This window comes from Euprymna scolopes, chromosome 7, assembly GCF_053919585.1.
Source record: "Euprymna scolopes isolate OS-2025 chromosome 7, ASM5391958v1, whole genome shotgun sequence".
NCBI classification, from domain to species: Eukaryota; Metazoa; Mollusca; class Cephalopoda; order Sepiida; family Sepiolidae; genus Euprymna; species Euprymna scolopes.
The window spans coordinates 85,201,635-85,224,854 of NC_136488.1; the positions used below are offsets into that span (position 1 = coordinate 85,201,635).

Sequence of the window (23,220 nt, forward strand, 5' to 3'; positions counted from 1 at the left end):
CAGAATTTGATTATTATTTATTTTTTCACAAGGGAGTCAACACTTATCAAGGCCTGAAGGCCACACGAGGATAAGGGTTAATAAGTGTACGCTGACCACCGAAACAACAATAATAGCTAGTGGTGAGAATTGGGTAGAATTTGATTATTTAAGGAGACGGATCAACTAGAATTTGTTTACATTAGACTTGATCATGTTATAGCCAGCCGGGTCGCAACGCATAGTATTTTATTTCAAAGACGAGCAAACAAACAGAAAGTTCTAAAATAGAAATTTTACTCATAAAATTTTCATTTAGTTTTAAGACGCTTTGTTGGCAATGTTGTACGTAGAGGGGCCATAGATTGAAGATCACCCCAGCACCCGAGAAACACTCGTCTAGCTGAAACCTCTATCAATAATTTCAACCACTCTTTGTCTGTGCCTAAACCTAAACAGATTCCATGAACAAAATTTGTTTCTTCGAACTGCACGCCTGTGGAACTGTCTTCCGTCTGTCTGCTTTCCAACTTATTATAATATGGTTGTCTTCAAGTCCAACGTAAACAAGTTCTTGAGGAGCCGTTCCACTTTACCGAATTTCCATTACTAACGATTACTATATTGTCCAATTGACTATTGTACACTAATCAACCCTTATCCTCGAGTGGTCTCTGGGCCTTGATAAGCGGTGATGCCTATGTAAAAAAAAGTTGGTCTTTTAATTTTTATTAAAAAAAAAACCGCCCGCCGCAATCTCACTTCCATGTTACTTACATGGTATTTTTTTTTAAATTTTAATATTAATGAATTCATAAACAAACCATGTGATAATAAATAACTTCAAAAATAATATATAATCCCATCTTTATTAATTCTTTCGGGGATATGAAACAATAGAACCTCACTTCTATTTTTCCATTGACAGCGTGGGGGCATTTAAAAGATAATTTGATAAAATAAAAATATACGAAAAAAAGTGGAAAGTAAAACAAAACTCCCGGCCAGCGCCGGGTTGGGACAGATAGTACTGAATAAAGTACGCGTGAAAAACTGGTTGCGACATACTGATCTAGATATAAAAGTATATTACATTTACAAATAGAATAACAAAGCATATTCTGTGAAAGACGTATTATTCATTGCGTGTACGTAGCGTAACCTTTCCAATGCTAACAGGTATCGTTAAAGGTGGATGCGTGCCAATCATAAAAGTTCTTGGTGGAAGCGTAGTTCAAATTTGTAAACAAGCTACACAAAAAGCAAGAATAGAATACGCCTCAGGTTGTTCATCGCACCTTCTTATGACTCCAAGGATTTGTGTATCTGAGACAAACAATGCCGAGCGTGATTGAAACTTATTTTCTTCTCGTCTGAGAACGCGTGTTTATTCTTTTCAGGCAAATTTTTAGAACATTTGTGACAAATCTTTAGAAGATTTATGACAAATCTTTAAAACATTTATGACAAATCTTTAAAACATTTATGACAAATCTTTAGAAAATTTATGACAAATCTTTAGAAAATTTATGACAAATCTTTAGAAAATTTATGACAAATCTTTAGACCATTTATGACAAATCTTTAGACCATTTATATTTAGGAAATTTATGACAAATCTTTAGACCATTTATGACAAATCTTTAGAATATTTATGACAAATCTATCAAATGTTGCGTATGCGCGATTATGCGTATCTAGATGAATTCAGGAAAATCACAGAGCTAAGTAGTTAACGACAGAGAAAATTATGGTGTGCCAAGTTCGAATTGAGTTTGTTCCACAGAAACACTTTCACTTAGGATATGGGCAACCTTCACGTAGTCCCCCCCCCCAGATGTAACTGATCTCTTCCTCAGCATTGTTCTAACAAGAAAAATATTGCGGAAACCAATCAGGAACATAATCATCTGGTTCAAACGAAATGAGTGGATGATAAATAAAAAAAATAGGATGCATATATTGAGTCATTCCTAAACGCATTATTATGTAGTAGTCGATTATTATTTACGTTTGTGTTATTAGCAGTTTTACTTTATTGCTAATAACATAGTACAACAATAATCAGTGACAATTGGCTAATAATAAAAGTTTGATTTGTAAGCTTTTAATATTTGACCGACTTAATATTATATATTAAATAAACATAGACTTTTTAGCCCGATGAAAACGGGCAAAAGTTATAGCCGGTTGACGAAAATTAAATCGTACCAGAATGTTTTAGTACTAAAGTAATAATCCTTTAAACATTATTGGATCTTTTATTAAGTACAATGTCTTATATGACAGTCAAAAACATACTACACTAGTGAAAACCAGATAAAAATAGAAGCCACATAACTTGATTTCAGGGTCAGTGATTGACTTAATCAATATTGTCATGCTATATAGGAATCGGCTACGTTGAATTCAATTGCCATCGGATGTACTGTAGACGCTTATGTGCTAATATTATTTTCACTTTAAAAGGCCAAAATCCTTCCGATGATAAGTGTTAAGAGTAATTTCAGATGATCATGATACTATGAGGGGATATAAAACAATCTGTGGAAACGGTAGAATTCGATTTTTAAGAGGACGCTTTATCAAGGATTTTTTGAAATCCAACTTTAAGATGACCATATTGTGTAACATTGTACGGATCAAACATTGTGCATGAAAGTCTTGCAATAGAAAATTAGAAAGAAATTCGACTCGTTTTTTTTCTAACTGAAATAAAAGGTATTTATTTATGGTACTTTCAAAACTAGGCTTGTATTTTAGTTTTACAAGTCTCCTCGTGCGCCATGTGATTAACAAAATTCTGCTGTCGATTACGTACTTTTTCTCTTCCCGCGTCGACACGTCTCCTCAAGGCCAGTCGCCGCCAAGCGGATTTTTAAAAAATCTCTCACGCCAGCACGTGGTTCGTGCTTGCTGTCCCGCCACGCATGTTTTTTTTTCTTTATTAAATCTTTGCTTTTCTTTTCGTTGCTATGTTTGGAGCTCGACCCATAGTATACGGTCGTCCGACTATTTTTTTGTTCAAAGTTCGGATTGCATCATTGTTTTAAAAGTTCCTCTCGCACTCCCATGTAGTTGTAAGTCGCTCTCCTTGCCCACATGGTTCTTTTTGTCTCTTTGCTTTTCTTTGCCTTCTCTTCCTTCGCTGTGACGTCAAATCGTGCCACGGTTTTGTCATTTGCATATGTGAGCTACCGCTGCTGCTACATACGTCTCAACGGCTTACAGTTTTACTCCACAGAAAAGTTGGGATGTTTTATGTGTCCGAATTCCACATCTAATATCGTAAAACTTTTTTCAATTAACCAGTTCCAGTGGATAATTTCATATAAATATGGTGTTTGGCCATCAAATAAAACCCAAAGGATTGAATTGTCGTCAAATAAACAAGGCTTAAAAATGTACTTAGAACAACACAAAAAAGATTTACGCTTAAACAAACAACTGACGTCGCTGATTACTGTGAATGTTCTTCGCACCATGTCTCGGCCGATACAACCTCCAAAAGAACGGAACCATTTGTTTAATCCATAAAGTTGTGGCATGCTCCTATTCCGTCAGTTTTAATTTATTCCTTCAGACCAGTATTTCTTGACTGACAATTTCTTCTTTTTTTGGCTTTGCTTTTTTCGAATGTTCCCTTTTTCTTTAACGTTTCAATGAATTCTTCCCTCGTGGGAACATTCGCATGTCGAAATTACTATAAGTTCATTTCTCACACATTTACAACAATGAACAACTATTATCATGATATTTGATACCAAAGCTACATCAAAGGAAGACCAGTCTCATATTACTGTCCAGGGTTGTCAAATTTGCCCTTTTAAAGATAAATTTCGCGAATTTGGCCTTTTCTTGAAGCAGTATGGCCTTCAATAATTGTATTTGGTCTTTTTTAAAACGTAACGCACGGACTAACTTAAGGAACGAGCAGAGTATTATATATAGATATAAAATTACTGGGGCAAAATTGTGAAGTAGTTGAAGCACCGGAAACATACGGGATTTTTCTGAATTTTTATGAGACAAATTGGCACAGCCAGTGTTGTCAGGAAAGCAACGCGGACTTTGTGTATCTTATTTACATATTATCATTTTTATTCTTACTTTTTCATTACTATTATTTCAATTTTTAAATTGTTATCGGCGAAATAACTTTAAAACTATACGTAAATGTATTTTGCTTCATTTCTAAAATGTCTTGATTGAAAGAACACATTTTATTTCTACGGTCACTAAATAATGACGGAAAAGTCTGACGAGTCGCACAACAAAATTCACTATACATAGGATGTATCAAGAAATCTGACGAGTGGCACAACAATATTCACTATACACAGGTTGAACTTTCTGTCCCCCCCCCCCAGCAACATACTAGTGCCCGAGCACACCCCAAAATCACGTGAGACGCGATTTTTCGAGAACTGTTCGAGACCGTGAACATTAAAAGACCACGGTCGCAATCTTGAATCTTCTCGTTTTTCCTTCTCAACCCGCACAACAGACAGGCCCGAGCACGTTTTTGTGGTAATCCTTCTCTATTCTCCCCACAGTGGTCACTGGCGACCCAAAATGAATATGAAATTATTTTCTATAATCTGTTGGAGGTAAAATAGATTCTATAAGGGTTGTAAGTGTCTCTTTTGCAGTTTCTAAGTTTTAGTAAAAATTCCAGTTCAGTAGAAAAAATAATAGCGTTCGTTTATATAATAGAAGGTTGGTTGCTGTTTGTAGCTTTTACTTTAAGTTTTTCAAGCAATTATTTGATATTGCTTATTCACGTTAGTTAGTTGATATATTTTATACCTTATCAACATTTTGCTATTTTGCTTGACTTCAACATTTTTATAACTTTAAATGATATCGAAAATATGAATAGATTTGCATAATATTGATGATGGAAATATGTGTGTTTTATTTACTTAATCTCAAGGGGATTGGCCATAAGATCAGATGTGCTTTTGAAACCCCAGCTCTGGCCTATAAAACTTCAGGATCCCTCAATAGGAGTGCCTCGGTGATTAGCAAAGAGAATGTGTTTGAGAGAGTAGACCTTCTGTGACTAGGTAGAACCATACACTAAAACCGATAGCAGACAAACCATTATTAAAATAATGTCGAGGACATATTTCCAACTGGCAAGAAGACACTTACTAAAAGTATTTAAGATAAATATATGTATATATTATTTTATTAGAATTCATTATTGAGATGAGTATTATTTATTAATTTATTGCGGACTAATATCCTACTGACGACGGCGAGAGGAATAGTTGTCCGAAACGTCGTGAAGCAACAACTAAAAAAAAAAAAGATGAGGATAATAGTCTGCAATAAATACATTAGTAAATAAATGTGTTTAGCACCGCACAAATTTTCATGTCAAACCCAATACAGATTACATTTCACTCGGACAGTGAACCGAACCGTAACTGCAACTAAGAGCTGACTTCAGTCTCCAGAAACTTGGCAATGTTTGACCCCACCCATGGATGTTGTTTTAAAAAAAAGTTTCGTTTTGGTTGTTCTCTTTTAGGACATAACAACCCCTTTCGGTTTATTTAATGCCGAATCCAGTAATTTTGGAAATACGTCTTCAAGCACCAAGTTCTTTATATCTTCAAATATTTATTCATCGTGTTTGGATTGTTTTTTTTTCGTAAAAGAAAATTGTGGTTTTTATTTTAGACTTTAGAGAAGATGATTGAGTTTTTCTAAGGGAGAGAATTAGACAAAACAGCAATGTTTGGGTCATTTATGGCCAGAAACTCAGTATCTTCAAGCACCCTGATCTAGTAGTACAAGATGCAAAGAGATAATAAATATAACATATATAACAAATATAAAATATATAATATAAAAAATAAAAGAGGAGCAATGAACAATAAAGATGGCGATGAAGCAAAGGATACCGTCTGGTAATATAAAGAAAAACAACAACAACAACAACAACAACAACAACAGCGAAGAGTATATTAGCAGGATAGTATAGCCAATGTCTAGTAAAGTAATACATACAATATCACAATATGTAATTAATCCAAAAAGAATTACTTTTGTGGCGATTCGGCCGTTTCTGTTTCAGCTTTTACCAATATGAATTATCAATTGAAACTGCCAAGAGCAATCATTTCACTACATCTTCAAAAGACGAAGTACAAAGAATACAAAATAAAGGGAGATAATCGATAACAATAAACGAAAGGAAATAAGATTATTACTACACAAACATATAACAGATCGGTCTATTTGTTTGGTGATATAACACATACTGCTTAAGTAACTATAGATATTTAAAGAGGAAGCATGCAACAGACGCAATGCGGATACTTAACATTTGTAAACAGTTTTTATTACAAAGCTTTATCAACGCACGCTGCAGTTCCTTTAGATGTAAACACGAAAGTATCCATCGTATTTCTCTTTATTACATATACTTTAACCTGGCCAATGCCTTTAACGATAGATCTTCAGTCCGTTCTGCTAAAAGATCGATTTTCGAGGATACTGATGGTTTTCGTCATGCCGTTTACAAAGTGAAGACCATTATTTACTTGTCTCCACACGATGAAAGAGTTATACACGAGGTCGGATTTAATGTTGGAAAAAATCCGGTTTCCGTAAAGAGTCACTCAGAACTGGGATAAAAATTTTTAAAAATTGTTCAGTTTAGAAACATTTGTTTTTTTTTGAATGATTGAGATTAGAAAAAATGAACCGCAATAGCGGAACATATATTACACTTTGCTTATAGCACAAAGACAGTCTAATAGTTATTCGATGTTATGTACTACTCAGCTGAGCCATATCATTTTTGGCTGTCCTGGTGGTCTTTAGCTAGACCCTATTAAAGCTTGAAGTGTTTAACGTGCTGGTATTTCTGGCGACAGTCTCGTCCAATGCCCAAACCACGGCATGCTTCTTTTGGGTTTAAGAGTAGCCCATGGTTTTGCTTCCATGTGACTGTAGGGGTCTTTGTTCGAAACTGCTGATGGCCATCTGAATAGTATGTCTCTTGTTAATAGCTTCCTTTAGAAAAATAAAACCTCGACGCTTTTTTTTGTTGTTTTGCGCAATTTTCGAAACTTTGAAATGTACATAAAATATTTTGGATGTATGTTGTAATTTCTCTCAGTTATACTTCTTCACTGACATACTCCTTGTTGAATATGGATATGTAGATCTTGTATGTATCTAGAGTAACCACTTTTCATCTCTTGCTGTGTCTAGTCAATGTAGTTACATTTTATCTATACATCTGTAAATAATAGATTAAACCTGGAAGCCCCCTTCTCCATTCCCGGTCAAAATACTGAATTTGAGAGACTAACACTTAGAACCCTCTCGTTCTCTTTCTTGGTGTTCAATTTTTCTAGTATTGACCATAAAATACTGTTTCGAAATCATTAAAGAAAATGATATTTATAACATCCTTCCCCTACTCTTTACCCGTTGCAGTTATTCCCATGGGAATTGATTGGCTGAATAAGAAAATCTCATCCATATCTAATTAATTGGTATCCACGTGTTTGGTTTTATTATTAATGAGATATTCTCAGATCTGAGTAGTTTTTTTTAGTTAAATAGAGGAAGTTCGCCTTCCTTGCAGCAGCCTTCACAGTCCTCAATGAATTTGTTCAGGTTCATATTTTCTGTAAATGTTAAGTTAAGGAGTTTGAAGGAAGAGTTCTCAGGGAGTTGGTTGTCATGGATATCAGTGGTTGGAGAGGCTTCTTGTAATTGTTAAAAGAGAGCAGCTTAGTCTTACTAGCATTAAATGTTACCTCCCATTTACGGTCCCACTCCACTACGGTTTGGAGGTAATTTTCGAAAGATTCAGCCATTGTCTTAGATTTATGTATATCCGTTCTTCTCTCGTGCATGTTGAAAAGATTTGTATTCTCAGAAAATATGCCTATTTTGGACACAATATTATCAAGGAGGTCGTTAATGAATATCAGGAATAATAGTGCTCCAAGCATCGACTCCTGATGCACTTCCGCATTAATGTTATGCTGCTTAGATAAATGTCCATCACTGACAAACTGGATGGTCCTATTGTTTAATAAAGATCTAATAATATTTAGTATTCCTCTAGTTATACCGTATGGTTTAGTTTTCATAAGCAGCCTTTCATGCCAGACTTTGTCAAAGGCCTTGTATATATCAAGGGCTACATACCTAGTTTCGCCTGCCTTATCCAGTGCCCGGTATGTGTTCAGAAATTACTGTTAAAATGTCTGTAGTAAAACAACATTGTCTGAATCCATATTGCTTGTCAAAGATAAGATTAGCTTTTAGGAGGTGCTTGATTGATTGTGGTCTAAAAGATTTTAGCAAAGAGGGCGAGGATACTGATAGGGCTATAACTGAGAGGGTCAGTCCTTTCATCAGAATTCTTGTTTTCTGGTAACACAGAGGCCATCTTCCAACTATTAAGGAAACAAGATTCAGCAAGGCATTTGTTGTAGAGTTTGCAAAGTACAGAAACTAGCTCGGCTGAGCATTTCTTAATTAGTATAGCAGGGATGAGATCAGGCCCACACACATTGGACGTGTCTAAGTTTTTATGATATTGCGAAGGAGTGATTTTCAGATTTCCTATATATATATATATATATATATATATATATATATATATATATTAAAAATTCTAATTAAATTCATGAAATTAAAATTTTTATTTAAATTTACGTAATCTATATATCAATGAAAGTGAAACTGTGTGTGTGTGCGTGCGTCAGTGTGTGTACATTTCCCTACCAAACTACTTTATAAATTTACAGTCTACAGACTCAAGAATTGATATAAGGGGTATTGAGATTTGCGAAAAAATTTTCAAATCAGTTTCAGCCAGAAATTTGGCTATCAATGTGGCAAAGTTCAACGATTTGACCTTTGAAAACTCCACCTAACCCTTCCGTCAATTTTGGGTCTAAAAACTTGAATTTTTAGATGTAGGTTACTTGAACATGGATCAAACTTTTTAATTTTATTTGAGTCCAAAACAATAAATGTTAAGGGGTCAAAATTGGGGTCAAAGTTTAAAAAAAAAATCAAAGGAGTCAAAGGTCAAAAGATTTGACTTTTGGTGTCTCTAGCAAACTATTAAGCCAATTTTAGGTTTAACATTTGAAATTTTACATAAAAGGTAATCAGACATGCAGCAATCTTTTGAATCAGATTTTAGGCGAAAATTTGGCTACCAGGAGGTCAAAGTTGAAAGAGTTGACCTTTGCAGACTCTACTAAACTCCTCCGCCAAGTTTGGATATAAACACTTGAAATATTAGATATAGGTTACCTGGACATGAGTCAAAATTATATATATATATATATATATATATATATATATATATATATATATATATGCACACAAAGTTATAAACAGTACATGGGGCACAAGCAAAGCCGGGCTGAACTGCTAGTTAAAAATATGTCTAAGGCATTTTGCAAAAATATTTCCCCGGTCAGAAATTTATGGGTAATTAAGTTATTTTTTCTTTATACTATCGAACTCATTAAACGAGAATGAATGCTAGCCAAACGATAAGGAACACTATGGTAGTACAAACACCAGATATCCGACGCACATGCGGAAAACAACGAAATCGGCATTACTGAAGTAGAAGTAATATCTTTTAACTATCGGAATTACCAGTCATCCAGGCCAAAGCCAATCAAGGATAAAGATTAATGAGGTGCAAATGATTATCAACTAAAAAATGGGGAACACTATAGAAATACTAACATTATGAACCGTCTTTGATTACTTATGAGGCGGTCTATGGCAATTTTTTGACATTGAATTTGGAGACGACCAAGTTGTACTTATCAGGAAAGCAGTCTCGTTAATGTGTTAGATTATATGATATGCCAGACGTAGCCTTTGAACATTGAACAACATGCGCAAAGCCGTTGCTCGTAACAGAAGCTGTTTAATTATCATACATCTTTTTTTTCATTGTATTGAGCAGAATTATGGGCCTCACATCAGTGAGGCGGGGTCAACATGCGAACAAGCCGTAGAGAGGAAGGCTCCGAAATGGTGTGTATTCTCTCCTGATGACCGAATATTATCTCTAAGGTGAAGTACCCCCCAAAACATTACTATATAAAGTTTACTAAAAAGAAAACTAAGATATGCAATGAAATACCCCTCCCCCCCAAAACACCATCCTATAAAACTTAGACAAGGAAAGCCCTAGAAAGGCGCTTTTTCTCTCTTGACATTAACTTTATCCGAAAAGAAAACAGCTAATAAACATTAGTATATACAAGCCTATAAGGTAAGCTGTTTCTTTGAAATACAACATCTTTTGTTGTTCGCTAGCTTCATGGCGAGTTTCTGCAACTGTTCAGGTAGTAATTTTTATCCTCTAATTGTTAATGCCATTATGTAATCCTTATATTTTCTGACTTAAATCTGCATTATGTAGAAAACATATTGATTATGTTAACCGAGTTAATCTCTTAATGTGAAGTTTATTGCATAGAATGTTGACACTTAGTCATGCCAAGACTTCGTCTTGTGACAACAAAGAAATCGATAAAGCTTATGTTTTGGAAGCAATTAATAAAAACAGTTGCTGACACGAGCGACATTAGCGAAGTAAATGAAGTATAAAAGTAAAGTGGTCGACAATAATCAATGAAGACGTAAAATGTAGACTTTCACTATTTATTTTCCAAGATTGCTCCACTTATCCTTGAACCTTATTCTATAATGCTGTCTGTTTAGTAAGTGTTTATTATATGCCATTTAGAGTTTTTGGTACGACTCGACTGGATAATTGAACCTCGTTCTTCCAGCCCATGTGCGAATACTCTTTGTCCAAACGTTCGATTATCTGTGTCAAGACAGGGAAATCTCCATATCTGGATTTGTCCGCATTACAATTTTCAAAAAGAATATGTCCTATATCGTATCTTATATAACTGACCATTTAAATGTTGGTATTGCAAAATAGGCTTGTCTATAAAGTAATCTATATATTAATACGATAGCGTATGTGTTATATTGTGTATCACGCTTACGTCTTTTTTCTTACGAGTGACAGCCGTTTAATTGTTATAGCCTTCCATTTTTTGCAATAAATAATTTTACCAAGAATTCTTCAGAAGTTTTGGTTTCGGTTATAGCTGAAGAAAATCAAGTTATATATATATATATATATATATAGATATATATACTGCATTAACAAAACCAAGACTTCAAAAAAAAAAAAAAAAGAATTGATAGCAACCAAAAGTTTATTTCATTGTTAGCTACAATTGTTTCAAGACTGATTGGACAAATTCAAGAATTATTGCGTTTGAAAATTTTCACATAACTAGCATCTCTGCAGACTTATTGAATAAAAAAACACTTTAACAATAGAACTATATGTCAAGACATTTCCCTTAAATGAAATAAAGCATGCAAGATATATATATATATATATATATATATATATATATCTATATATGTATATATCTATATCTATAGATATGTATCTATATCTCTGTATATATATATCTATAGATATGTATCTATATCTCTGTATATATATATCTATAGATATGTATCTATATCTCTCTCTATATATATATGTATATATATATCTATCTATAGATATGTATCTATATCAATATATATGTATATATATATATATATCTATAGATATGTATCTATATCTATATATATGTATATATATATGTATCTATATATGTATATATATATATCTATAGATATGTATCTATATCTCTATATATGTATATATATATGTATCTATATATGTATATATATATATATATCTATATCTATATATATATGTATCTATATCTATCTATATATATATGTATCTATATATATATATGTATCTATATATATATAAATATGTATCTATATCTATATATATGTATATATATGTATGTATATATATATGTATGTATATATATGTATGTATATATATGTATATATATGTATGTATATATATATCTATAGATATCAATATGTATATATATATATATATATATATATATCTATACATATATCTATATATATATATCTATATATATCTATACATATATCTATATCTATATATATCTATACATATATCTATATCTATACATATATATATCTATATATATCTATATATATATATCTATATATATACCTATGTGTATCTATATATCTATATCTATATATATACCTATGTATATCTATATCTATATATACCTATGTATATCTATATCTATATATATCTATATCCATATCTATATATCTATATATATATATCTATCTACCTATCTATATACATCTATATATCTATATCTATCTACCTATCTATATACATCTATATATATATCTATATATACATCTATCTATATATATCTATTGTGACGTCAGAGCAAAACGAACATTCAATCTCTCTACCTCTCTATCTATCTATCTGGCGTTAAGACTTACTTTCTATATATATATATCTCTCTCTCTTCTTAAAATCTAATGAGCCAGACAACCCTGTCTCTCTCTGTAAATGATGTGGCGTGGCAATCACTTGGCTGAGGGAAGTGGGACAAAGGTTGGGTGTGAATATCGCCGTAACGAGCGGAAATACGTCGTCATGGCAACCAAACAGCGAACATTTGTGGCGGGAAAAGTGGACCACGAAGAGATTTGAAAATAAGAAATAAACAGTTGGCGAAAAGAAGCGATACAGCCCGGTGTACAAACATTATCTACGAGATTTGGACCTCATCGAAGATTGAGATTTGAATCAATTGAATTGCGGATTATTAGTCCAATACAATTGTATTGTCGATTGAACTCCATATTTAATCTGATTGAGATTTGAATTAATTAAATTGCGGATTATCATTCAAATACAATCGTATTGTCGATTGAACTCATATATTCTTCTTTGGAACTAAGATTCGAGGAAGAGATAGATTTTCGCCATCTCAATTTTTTCTTGGATATTGTGTTTGTGAACTTATGATCCGTGTTCATCCTAACGGACAAAAAAGCTAAGTTTGGCCTATCTCATGCCAATATCTTTTCTTATCCACAAACATTTATACATATTGCACTGTAATTGCATGTCGCATACATCTGGCAAACATCCCCCAAAATACGTCTATCTCACTCATTCTTTTTTATCGGAGCTTTTTCTTCTTTTTTTTTGTATATAAAAGTCTTCCTTGAATTTTAAACTTTGAGTGTTTGTTTCGTCATTCATTGCTCTGTTGTTCCATTCCCCTTAATGATATGTTTCGCTGGTTAATCCAACATCCGACGATTAACCGAAGATAATTATGAGACATTGGATATAAAATAAAATAAATTTTTGTGTCTCGATCTGATTGCATATCAATTCGGTCATCCATTGACCGGGTCCTGACATAATTTGGGGGCTCAGTCCGGGATTCTCATTACTTTTTATCTTTATCCGAAATCTGTCAATTGGGGAGACGAGTAGAAGTAGAAATGTCTACAGTAGAGGAATTCTTAAGAAACCCATCGACGGAGCAGTTATTAAAATTGAAGAAGGACGACGCATTCGAAATAGGACAACAGCTCCAATTAGATGTCAGACGATCTATGAGGAAAGCTCATCTTCATAAGATAATTGCAGAACACATGGTCGACAACGATGTATTCGAGGACGAGATACTGGACAAATTACAAGTAGAACCTCAAGAAGTGACATCAGCACAAATCGAGCTCGAGAGGGCAAAATAATGACCAGAGCAGAGATAGAAAAAGCCCGAATAGAGCAGGAAACCAGGAAATTAGAACTGGAACTCCGAGAAAGAAATTTTGGATCAGGCAATAAAGAATTTGACTTAGCGAAGCAAGTCAGGTTAGTACCAAAATTCAAAGACGAGTCGACGAATATTTCCAGCACTTCGAGAAAACAGCGATTAATCTGGAATGGCCGAATCACACGTGGACGATGCTATTACAAACCGTTATAAGCGGCAAGGCGCAAAAAGCATACGCGTCGTTGACGATCGAGGAATGTGCAAACTACGAGACGGTAAAAAGGGCGATAATGGAGGCATACGAGCTATTACCAGAAGCATACCGGAAAAAGTTTCGAAAACATCGAAAAAACGAAACTAAGTCCTATACGAAATTCCTTAGACAGAAGGAAACATACTTCGACCGATGGAGCGCGTCCGAGGGAGCGGAGGGAGACTACGAAAAGCTGAAACAATTAATTTTCATCAAAGAATGTAAAAAGGGCTTGAGTGACCAACTGCAGCTTTATGTAGAGGAGAGGAGAGTTGGAACTGCACGCGAATTAGCTACTTTAGCAGATGAACATGCCCTGACACATAAGACGTTCAAAGCAAAGCACATCTACGCAGGAATACCAACCATGCGAGGAAAAGGCCACTATACACCGATCGAGAGTGTGCCAGCAAGAAACCATCCTCCGATAAAAGGCAGAGAAAGGCAGGAGATAACTTGCTTCCATTGTGGAAAGATCGGCCATATAGCCAGGAATTGTAGAAATCAATTCAGTCGAGAAGAGAAATGTCAAACCACACCCCAGGGAATAGTGTCGCGAAAAGAAATAGAGGACGTCTATAAACCATTCATAGCTATGAGACTAGTGTCACAGAAGAACGATAGTGGGAACACCTCGAAAGTTAAAATACTGAGAGACACAGGAGCATCACAGTCCCTGTTGCTAAGAAGACGACTCCCCAAAGGAAGACGATCCGATACGGGTGAACATGTCGAAATTAAAGGCATAGGCGGAAAAGTCACGAAAGTCCCAATCCATCAAATAAACATCGAATCGAAATGGATCTCGAAAATGATAAAAACAGGGGTAGTCGAAACTCTACCGATCGAGGACGTGGATATGCTTTTAGGAAACGACTTAGCTGGATCCAGAGTAATGGCTACGGGTATACCAGAACAGAGGGAGGTCAGAAAATGGGCGCCAAAAGCGAACCCAAATCAGAAAAAGGCGGAAGTGGTGACGCGCGCACAAACTCGAAAACGTAGCAGAGAGGAGGAGGTGGAGGAGGAAAAACATAGGCAGCCAGAGGAGATGGCGCGAGAATCAGGAGAAAATTGCGGGAAGATCAAGAAAAGGCGCGAACTACCGACAAGAAAGGAAGACGGCGAACACAACATCTTACGTGATCAAACCACTACGGAAGATCTTATCGAAAAACAGAAGATGGATCCAAGTCTTAAGAAATATTTCGATTTGGCCGAAGAGAATACGGAAAAAGATAATAGCACTTCGGAATATCATATCTGCAATGGAATCCTGATGAGAAGATGGAGACCGAAGAATACCCCTGATATCGAAGACTGGGAAAACAGAGATCAAGTAGTAATACCTCAGGACTACCGGGTGCTTATCTTAAAAACAGCACATGAGATGCCGTTACCGGGACATTTGGGGATAAATAAATCTTACGACAAAATAACTAGACACTTTTACTGGCCAGGGCTAAAAAGAGATGTAGTAAAGTTTTGCAGCACATGCCATACGTGTCAGATAGCGGGAAAGGCTAATTCGAACATACCTACAGCTCCATTACAACCCATACCTATCACCGGCGAACCATTCAGCAAAGTGATCATAGACTGCGTAGGACCCCTACCCCGAACAAAGCAGGGAAACAAATATATATTTACAATTATGTGCGCAACATCCAGATTCCCAGAAGCTATACCATTAAGAAACATATCATCTAAGAAAATAGTTGGAGCTCTGGTGAACTTTTTTACAAAATTCGGTTTGCCACAAGAAATACAATCGGATCAAGGATCGAACTTCACTTCCAAGATCTTTGAACAGGCCATTGAACAACTGGGCATCGAAGCGATTCGAGCGAGCGCATATCACCCTAAATCCCAAGGAGCGCTTGAGCGATTCCACTCCACATTGAAAAGCATGTTTCGAGCATACTGCACCGAGAGTCAAAAAGAATGGGATGAAGGACTACCTTTCGTTATGTTTGCAGCGAGAGAAGCTACCCAAGAGTCACTCGGATATAGCCCATTCGAGCTGATATACGGACACTCAGTCAGGGGACCATTAAAACTAATAAAAGAAAAATGGCTGGTGGACACTTCAAGACAACCGAATTTGTCGGAATACGTACTGAAGATGAGAAAACGGATAAGGGAAGCAAACGACTTGGCTAGGGAACATTTGGAGCACACCCAAACTAAAATGAAATTAAGATATGACAAAAAGACGATCCAACGGGAATTTGAAGTGGGGGACGAAGTACTTCTTCTATTACCAATGAATACCCATCCACTCAAATCCAAGTTCCAAGGACCTTATAAGGTTATAAGGAAGGTCAGTGACCTAAACTATATCATCGGAACACCAGATAGAAGAAGGAAAACTCGAAAATGCCACATAAATATGCTGAAGTCATATCATAGCAGAAATGAAGAAATGGCAAAAATAGCCGCATGCGAACCGGAGTTGAGTGAGAGCGAAACATGTGATAGTCATGATTATTATGACGTGCTCCAAGAAAAATCACCTAAACTTCAGAATTCTGCAATCTTGGAAAAGCTGGGGGAGAAATTTGATCACTTGGGCACAACGGAACGGGAGGAGTTATCGAAGCTCATCGAAAGTTTCAGATGCTTATTTGGAGACGTGCCTAGCAAATCGAAAATAACAGTACATGAAATCGATGTAGCAGATGCAAAGCCCATCAAGCAACATCCTTACCGGATGAATCCGAATAAAGCTAAGCTGATGAAAGCCGAGACGGATTATATGCTACAGCATAATCTTATAGAACCCAGCTATAGTGCTTGGGCATCTCCATGCGTTCTCGTAGACAAGCCAGACGGATCGGAGCGATTCTGCACCGATTACAGAAAGGTGAATCGAGTAACGGCTACAGATGCTTATCCCATACCCAGAATGGATGAATGTATAGATCGAATAGGAAATGCCAAGTATCTAACGAAATGTGATTTACTCAAAGGATATTGGGCGGTACCTCTATCCAAGGCGGCCAAAGCAATATCAGCCTTTGTTACGCCGGAAGGCAGTTTCCAATATCGCGTCATGCCCTTTGGACTTAAAAACTCCCAGGCAACATTCGTCCGAATGATGGATAAATGTTTCAGAGGCGTAAAGGGCGTGGATACCTATATAGACGACATCGTGATCTATAGCGATAGATGGGAGGCCCATATGGACATTATAAGAGAAGTCTTTCACAGGTTACAACAGGCCAATCTAACGATTAACCTAGCGAAAAGTGAATTTGGAAAAGCCACAGTGCAATATTTAGGACATACACTGGGATATGGAAAAATATCATCCCAGGAGGCTAAGATTAGCAAAATCATGAATTACCCTGAACCGAAGAATGTAAAGGATATCAGGAGATTCTTAGGCCTAGCAGGGTATTATTATTGCCTGAACTTCTCCGATCTTGCTAACCCATTAACCGAATTACTTAAGAAAAGAACAAAATTCTTGTGGACAGACGAATGCAGAGAAGCCTTCTCTAACATAAAGAGGAAGCTAAGTACCGGACCAGTGCTGCAAGCACCGAATTTCAACAAACCTTTTTCTCTAGCTACTGACGCTAGCGATAATGGCTTAGGATCAATGCTTTTACAAGAGGATGACGATGGAGAATTACATCCGGTCAGTTATCACTCCAGAAAATTTAATATTCACCAGCAAAAATATTCAACGATCGAGAAAGAAGCATTAGCTCTAACCGACAGTTTGAAGCACTTTGAAATCTATCTAACATCGTCAGCGGACTCTACGGTCGTATACACGGACCATGATCCATTGCAATTTCTGCATCGCATGAAAAACAATAACAGAAGATTGTTGTCGTGGTGTCTCTTAGCCCAAGAATTTAATTTGAAAATACGGCACATAACAGGCCGAAAGAACATAGTGGCGGATGCATTATCCCACCTATAAATAAGTCGTACTATATCCGAAAACGTCATTTAAGAAAAAATAAGTATTCGGCCTTTTAAAGGGGGGGATGTGACGTCAGAGCAAAACGAACATTCAATCTCTCTACCTCTCTATGTATCTATCTGGCGTTAAGACTTACTTTCTATATATATATATATATATATATATATATATATATATATATATATATATCTTCTTAAAATCTAATGAGCCAGACAACCCTCTCTCTCTGTAAATGATGTAGCGTGGCAGTCAATTGGCTGAGGGAAGTGGGACAAAGGTTGGGTGTGAATATCGCCGTAACGAGCGGATATACGTCGTCATGGCAACCAGACAGCGAACATTTGTGGCGGGAAAAGCGGACCACGAGGGGATTTGAAAATAAGAAATAAACAGTTGGCGAAAAGAAGCGATACAGCCCGGTGTACAAACATTATCTCCGAGAATCGGACCTCATCGAAGATTGAGATTTGAATAAATTGAATTGCGGATTATTAGTCCAATACAATCGTAGTGTTGATTGAACTCAACATTTAATCTGATTGAGATTTGAATCAATTGAATTGCGGATTATCATTCAAATACAATCGTATTGTCGATTGAACTCATATATTCTTCTTTGGAACTAAGATTCGAGGAAGAGATAGATTTTCGCCATCTCCACCTTTTCTTGGATATTGTGTTTGCGAACTTATGATCCGTGTTTACCCTAACGGACAAAACAGATAAGTTTGGCCTATCTCATGCCAATATCTTTTCTTATCCACAAACTTTTATGCATATTGTACTGTAATTGCATGTCGCATACATCTGGCAAACATCCCCCAAAATACGTCTATCTCACTCATTCTTTTTATCGGAGCTTTTTCTTCTTTTTTTTTGTATATAAAAGTCTTCCTTGAATTTTAAACTTTGAGTGTTTGTTTCGTCATTCATTGCTCTGTTGTTCTATATCCCTTAATGATATGTTTCGCTGGTTAATCCAACATCCGACGATTAACCGAAGATAATTATGAGACATTGGATATAAAATAAAATAAATTTTTGTGTCTCGATCTGATTGCATATCAATTCGGTCATCCATTAACCGGGTCCTGACATAATTTGGGGGCTCAGTCCGGGATTCTCATTACTTTTTATCTTTATCCGAAATCTGTCAATTGGGGAGACGAGTAGAAGTAGAAATGTCTACAGTAGAGGAATTCTTAAGAAACCCATCGACGGAGCAGTTATTAAAATTGAAGAAGGACGACGCATTCGAAATAGGACAACAGCTCCAATTAGATGTCAGACGATCTATGAGGAAAGCTCATCTTCATAAGATAATTGCAGAACACATGGTCGACAACGATGTATTCGAGGACGAGATACTGGACAAATTACAAGTAGAACCTCAAGAAGTGACATCAGCACAAATCGAGCTCGAGAGGGCAAAATAATGACCAGAGCAGAGATAGAAAAAGCCCGAATAGAGCAGGAAACCAGGAAATTAGAACTGGAACTCCGAGAAAGAAATTTTGGATCAGGCAATAAAGAATTTGACTTAGCGAAGCAAGTCAGGTTAGTACCAAAATTCAAAGACGAGTCGACGAATATTTCCAGCACTTCGAGAAAACAGCGATTAATCTGGAATGGCCGAATCACACGTGGACGATGCTATTACAAACCGTTATAAGCGGCAAGGCGCAAAAAGCATACGCGTCGTTGACGATCGAGGAATGTGCAAACTACGAGACGGTAAAAAGGGCGATAATGGAGGCATACGAGCTATTACCAGAAGCATACCGGAAAAAGTTTCGAAAACATCGAAAAAACGAAACTAAGTCCTATACGAAATTCCTTAGACAGAAGGAAACATACTTCGACCGATGGAGCGCGTCCGAGGGAGCGGAGGGAGACTACGAAAAGCTGAAACAATTAATTTTCATCAAAGAATGTAAAAAGGGCTTGAGTGACCAACTGCAGCTTTATGTAGAGGAGAGGAGAGTTGGAACTGCACGCGAATTAGCTACTTTAGCAGATGAACATGCCCTGACACATAAGACGTTCAAAGCAAAGCACATCTACGCAGGAATACCAACCATGCGAGGAAAAGGCCACTATACACCGATCGAGAGTGTGCCAGCAAGAAACCATCCTCCGATAAAAGGCAGAGAAAGGCAGGAGATAACTTGCTTCCATTGTGGAAAGATCGGCCATATAGCCAGGAATTGTAGAAATCAATTCAGTCGAGAAGAGAAATGTCAAACCACACCCCAGGGAATAGTGTCGCGAAAAGAAATAGAGGACGTCTATAAACCATTCATAGCTATGAGACTAGTGTCACAGAAGAACGATAGTGGGAACACCTCGAAAGTTAAAATACTGAGAGACACAGGAGCATCACAGTCCCTGTTGCTAAGAAGACGACTCCCCAAAGGAAGACGATCCGATACGGGTGAACATGTCGAAATTAAAGGCATAGGCGGAAAAGTCACGAAAGTCCCAATCCATCAAATAAACATCGAATCGAAATGGATCTCGAAAATGATAAAAACAGGGGTAGTCGAAACTCTACCGATCGAGGACGTGGATATGCTTTTAGGAAACGACTTAGCTGGATCCAGAGTAATGGCTACGGGTATACCAGAACAGAGGGAGGCCGAAAGAACATAGTGGCGGATGCATTATCCCACCTATAAATAAGTCGTACTATATCCGAAAACGTCATTTAAGAAAAAATAAGTTTTCGGCCTTTTAAAGGGGGGGATGTGACGTCAGAGCAAAACGAACATTCAATCTCTCTACCTCTCTATGTATCTATCTGGCGTTAAGACTTACTTTCTATATATATATATATATATATATATATATATATATATATATATATATCTTCTTAAAATCTAATGAGCCAGACAACCCTCTCTCTCTGTAAATGATGTAGCGTGGCAGTCAATTGGCTGAGGGAAGTGGGACAAAGGTTGGGTGTGAATATCGCCGTAACGAGCGGATATACGTCGTCATGGCAACCAGACAGCGAACATTTGTGGCGGGAAAAGCGGACCACGAGGGGATTTGAAAATAAGAAATAAACAGTTGGCGAAAAGAAGCGATACAGCCCGGTGTACAAACATTATCTCCGAGAATCGGACCTCATCGAAGATTGAGATTTGAATAAATTGAATTGCGGATTATTAGTCCAATACAATCGTAGTGTTGATTGAACTCAACATTTAATCTGATTGAGATTTGAATCAATTGAATTGCGGATTATCATTCAAATACAATCGTATTGTCGATTGAACTCATATATTCTTCTTTGGAACTAAGATTCGAGGAAGAGATAGATTTTCGCCATCTCAACTTTTTCTTGGATATTGTGTTTGCGAACTTATGATCCGTGTTTACCCTAACGGACAAAACAGATAAGTTTGGCCTATCTCATGCCAATATCTTTTCTTATCCACAAACTTTTATGCATATTGTACTGTAATTGCATGTCGCATACATCTGGCAAACATCCCCCAAAATACGTCTATCTCACTCATTCTTTTTATCGGAGCTTTTTCTTCTTTTTTTTTGTATATAAAAGTCTTCCTTGAATTTTAAACTTTGAGTGTTTGTTTCGTCATTCATTGCTCTGTTGTTCCATATCCCTTAATGATATGTTTCGCTGGTTAATCCAACATCCGACGATTAACCGAAGATAATTATGAGACATTGGATATAAAATAAAATAAATTTTTGTGTCTCGATCTGATTGCATATCAATTCGGTCATCCATTAACCGGGTCGTGACACACACACACACACACACACACACACACACACACACATATATATATTTATCTATATCTATATATTTATCTATATCTATATATTTATCTATATATCTATATCTATATATTTATCTATATCTACGTCTATATATATATCTATATATATATCTATATCTATATCTCTTTCTATATCTATATATATCTATATCTATATATCTTTCTATATCTATATATATCTATATATATATATCTATATATATATATATCTATATCTATATCTATATATATTTCTATATCTATATCTATATATATATATCTATCAACCTATATATATATAGCTATATATATATATATCTATCTACCTATATCTATCTATATATAGATCTACCTATATATATCTTTCTATATCTATATATCTATATATATAGGTATACATCTATGCAAATATATAGATATACATCTATGCAAATATATAGATATACATCTAGATATATAGATATATATATATATATATATATACATCATGATATATAGATATATATATATATATACATCTAGATATATAGATATATATATATATACATCTAGATATATAGATATATATATATATATATATACATCTAGATATATAGATATATATATATATATATATACATCTAGATATATAGATATATATATATATATATATACATCTAGATATATAGATATATATATACATCTAGATATATATATATACATCTAGATATATAGATGTATATATATATATATACATCTAGATATATATATATACATCTAGATATATATATATCTATATATCTAGATGTATATATATATATATCTAGATGTATATATATCTATATCTATATATCTAGATGTATATATATCTATATCTATATATCTAGATGTATATATATATATATCTATATATCTAGATGTATATATATATCTATATATCTAGATATATATATATCTATATATCTAGATGTATATATATATATCTATATATCTAGATGTATATATATATATCTATATATCTAGATGTATATATATATATCTATATATCTAGATGTATATATATATATCTATATATCTAGATGTATATATATATATATATCTAGATGTATATATATATCTATATATCTAGATGTATATATATATATATCTATATATCTAGATGTATATATATATATATCTATATATCTAGATGTATATATATATATCTATATATCTAGATGTATATATATATATATCTATATATCTAGATGTATATATATATATATCTATATATCTAGATGTATATATATATATATCTATATATCTAGATGTATATATATATATATCTATATATCTAGATGTATATATATATATCTATATATCTAGATGTATATATATATATATATATCTATATATCTAGATCTATATATATATCTATATATCTAGATCTATATATATATATCTATATATCTAGATGTATATATATATATATCTATATATCTAGATGTATATATATATATATATCTATATATCTAGATGTATATATAT

At 34.8% G+C, this 23,220-nt stretch overlaps 2 protein-coding genes across 2 annotated transcripts; both read left to right on the forward strand.

The window, feature by feature from the left end:
- Window positions 1-13,921: 13,921 nt before the first annotated feature.
- LOC145280293 (uncharacterized) lies at window positions 13,922-17,920 on the forward strand. Its single transcript, XM_080132066.1, has one exon. The coding sequence runs from the start codon at window positions 13,922-13,924 to the stop codon at window positions 17,918-17,920; it is 3,999 nt and encodes a 1,332-aa protein (XP_079988192.1).
- A 1,653-nt stretch (window positions 17,921-19,573) lies between these two features.
- Window positions 19,574-20,575, forward strand: LOC145280294 (uncharacterized). The gene has a single exon (XM_080132067.1). The coding sequence runs from the start codon at window positions 19,574-19,576 to the stop codon at window positions 20,573-20,575; it is 1,002 nt and encodes a 333-aa protein (XP_079988193.1).
- The last annotated feature ends 2,645 nt before the right edge of the window (window positions 20,576-23,220 follow it).

Bases quoted from the DNA above. Each gene is read 5' to 3' on its own strand.
- LOC145280293 (XM_080132066.1), top strand. From the start codon at position 13,922: ATGCTATTACAAACCGTTATAAGCGGCAAGGCGCAAAAAGCATACGCG.
- LOC145280294 (XM_080132067.1), top strand. From the start codon at position 19,574: ATGCTATTACAAACCGTTATAAGCGGCAAGGCGCAAAAAGCATACGCG.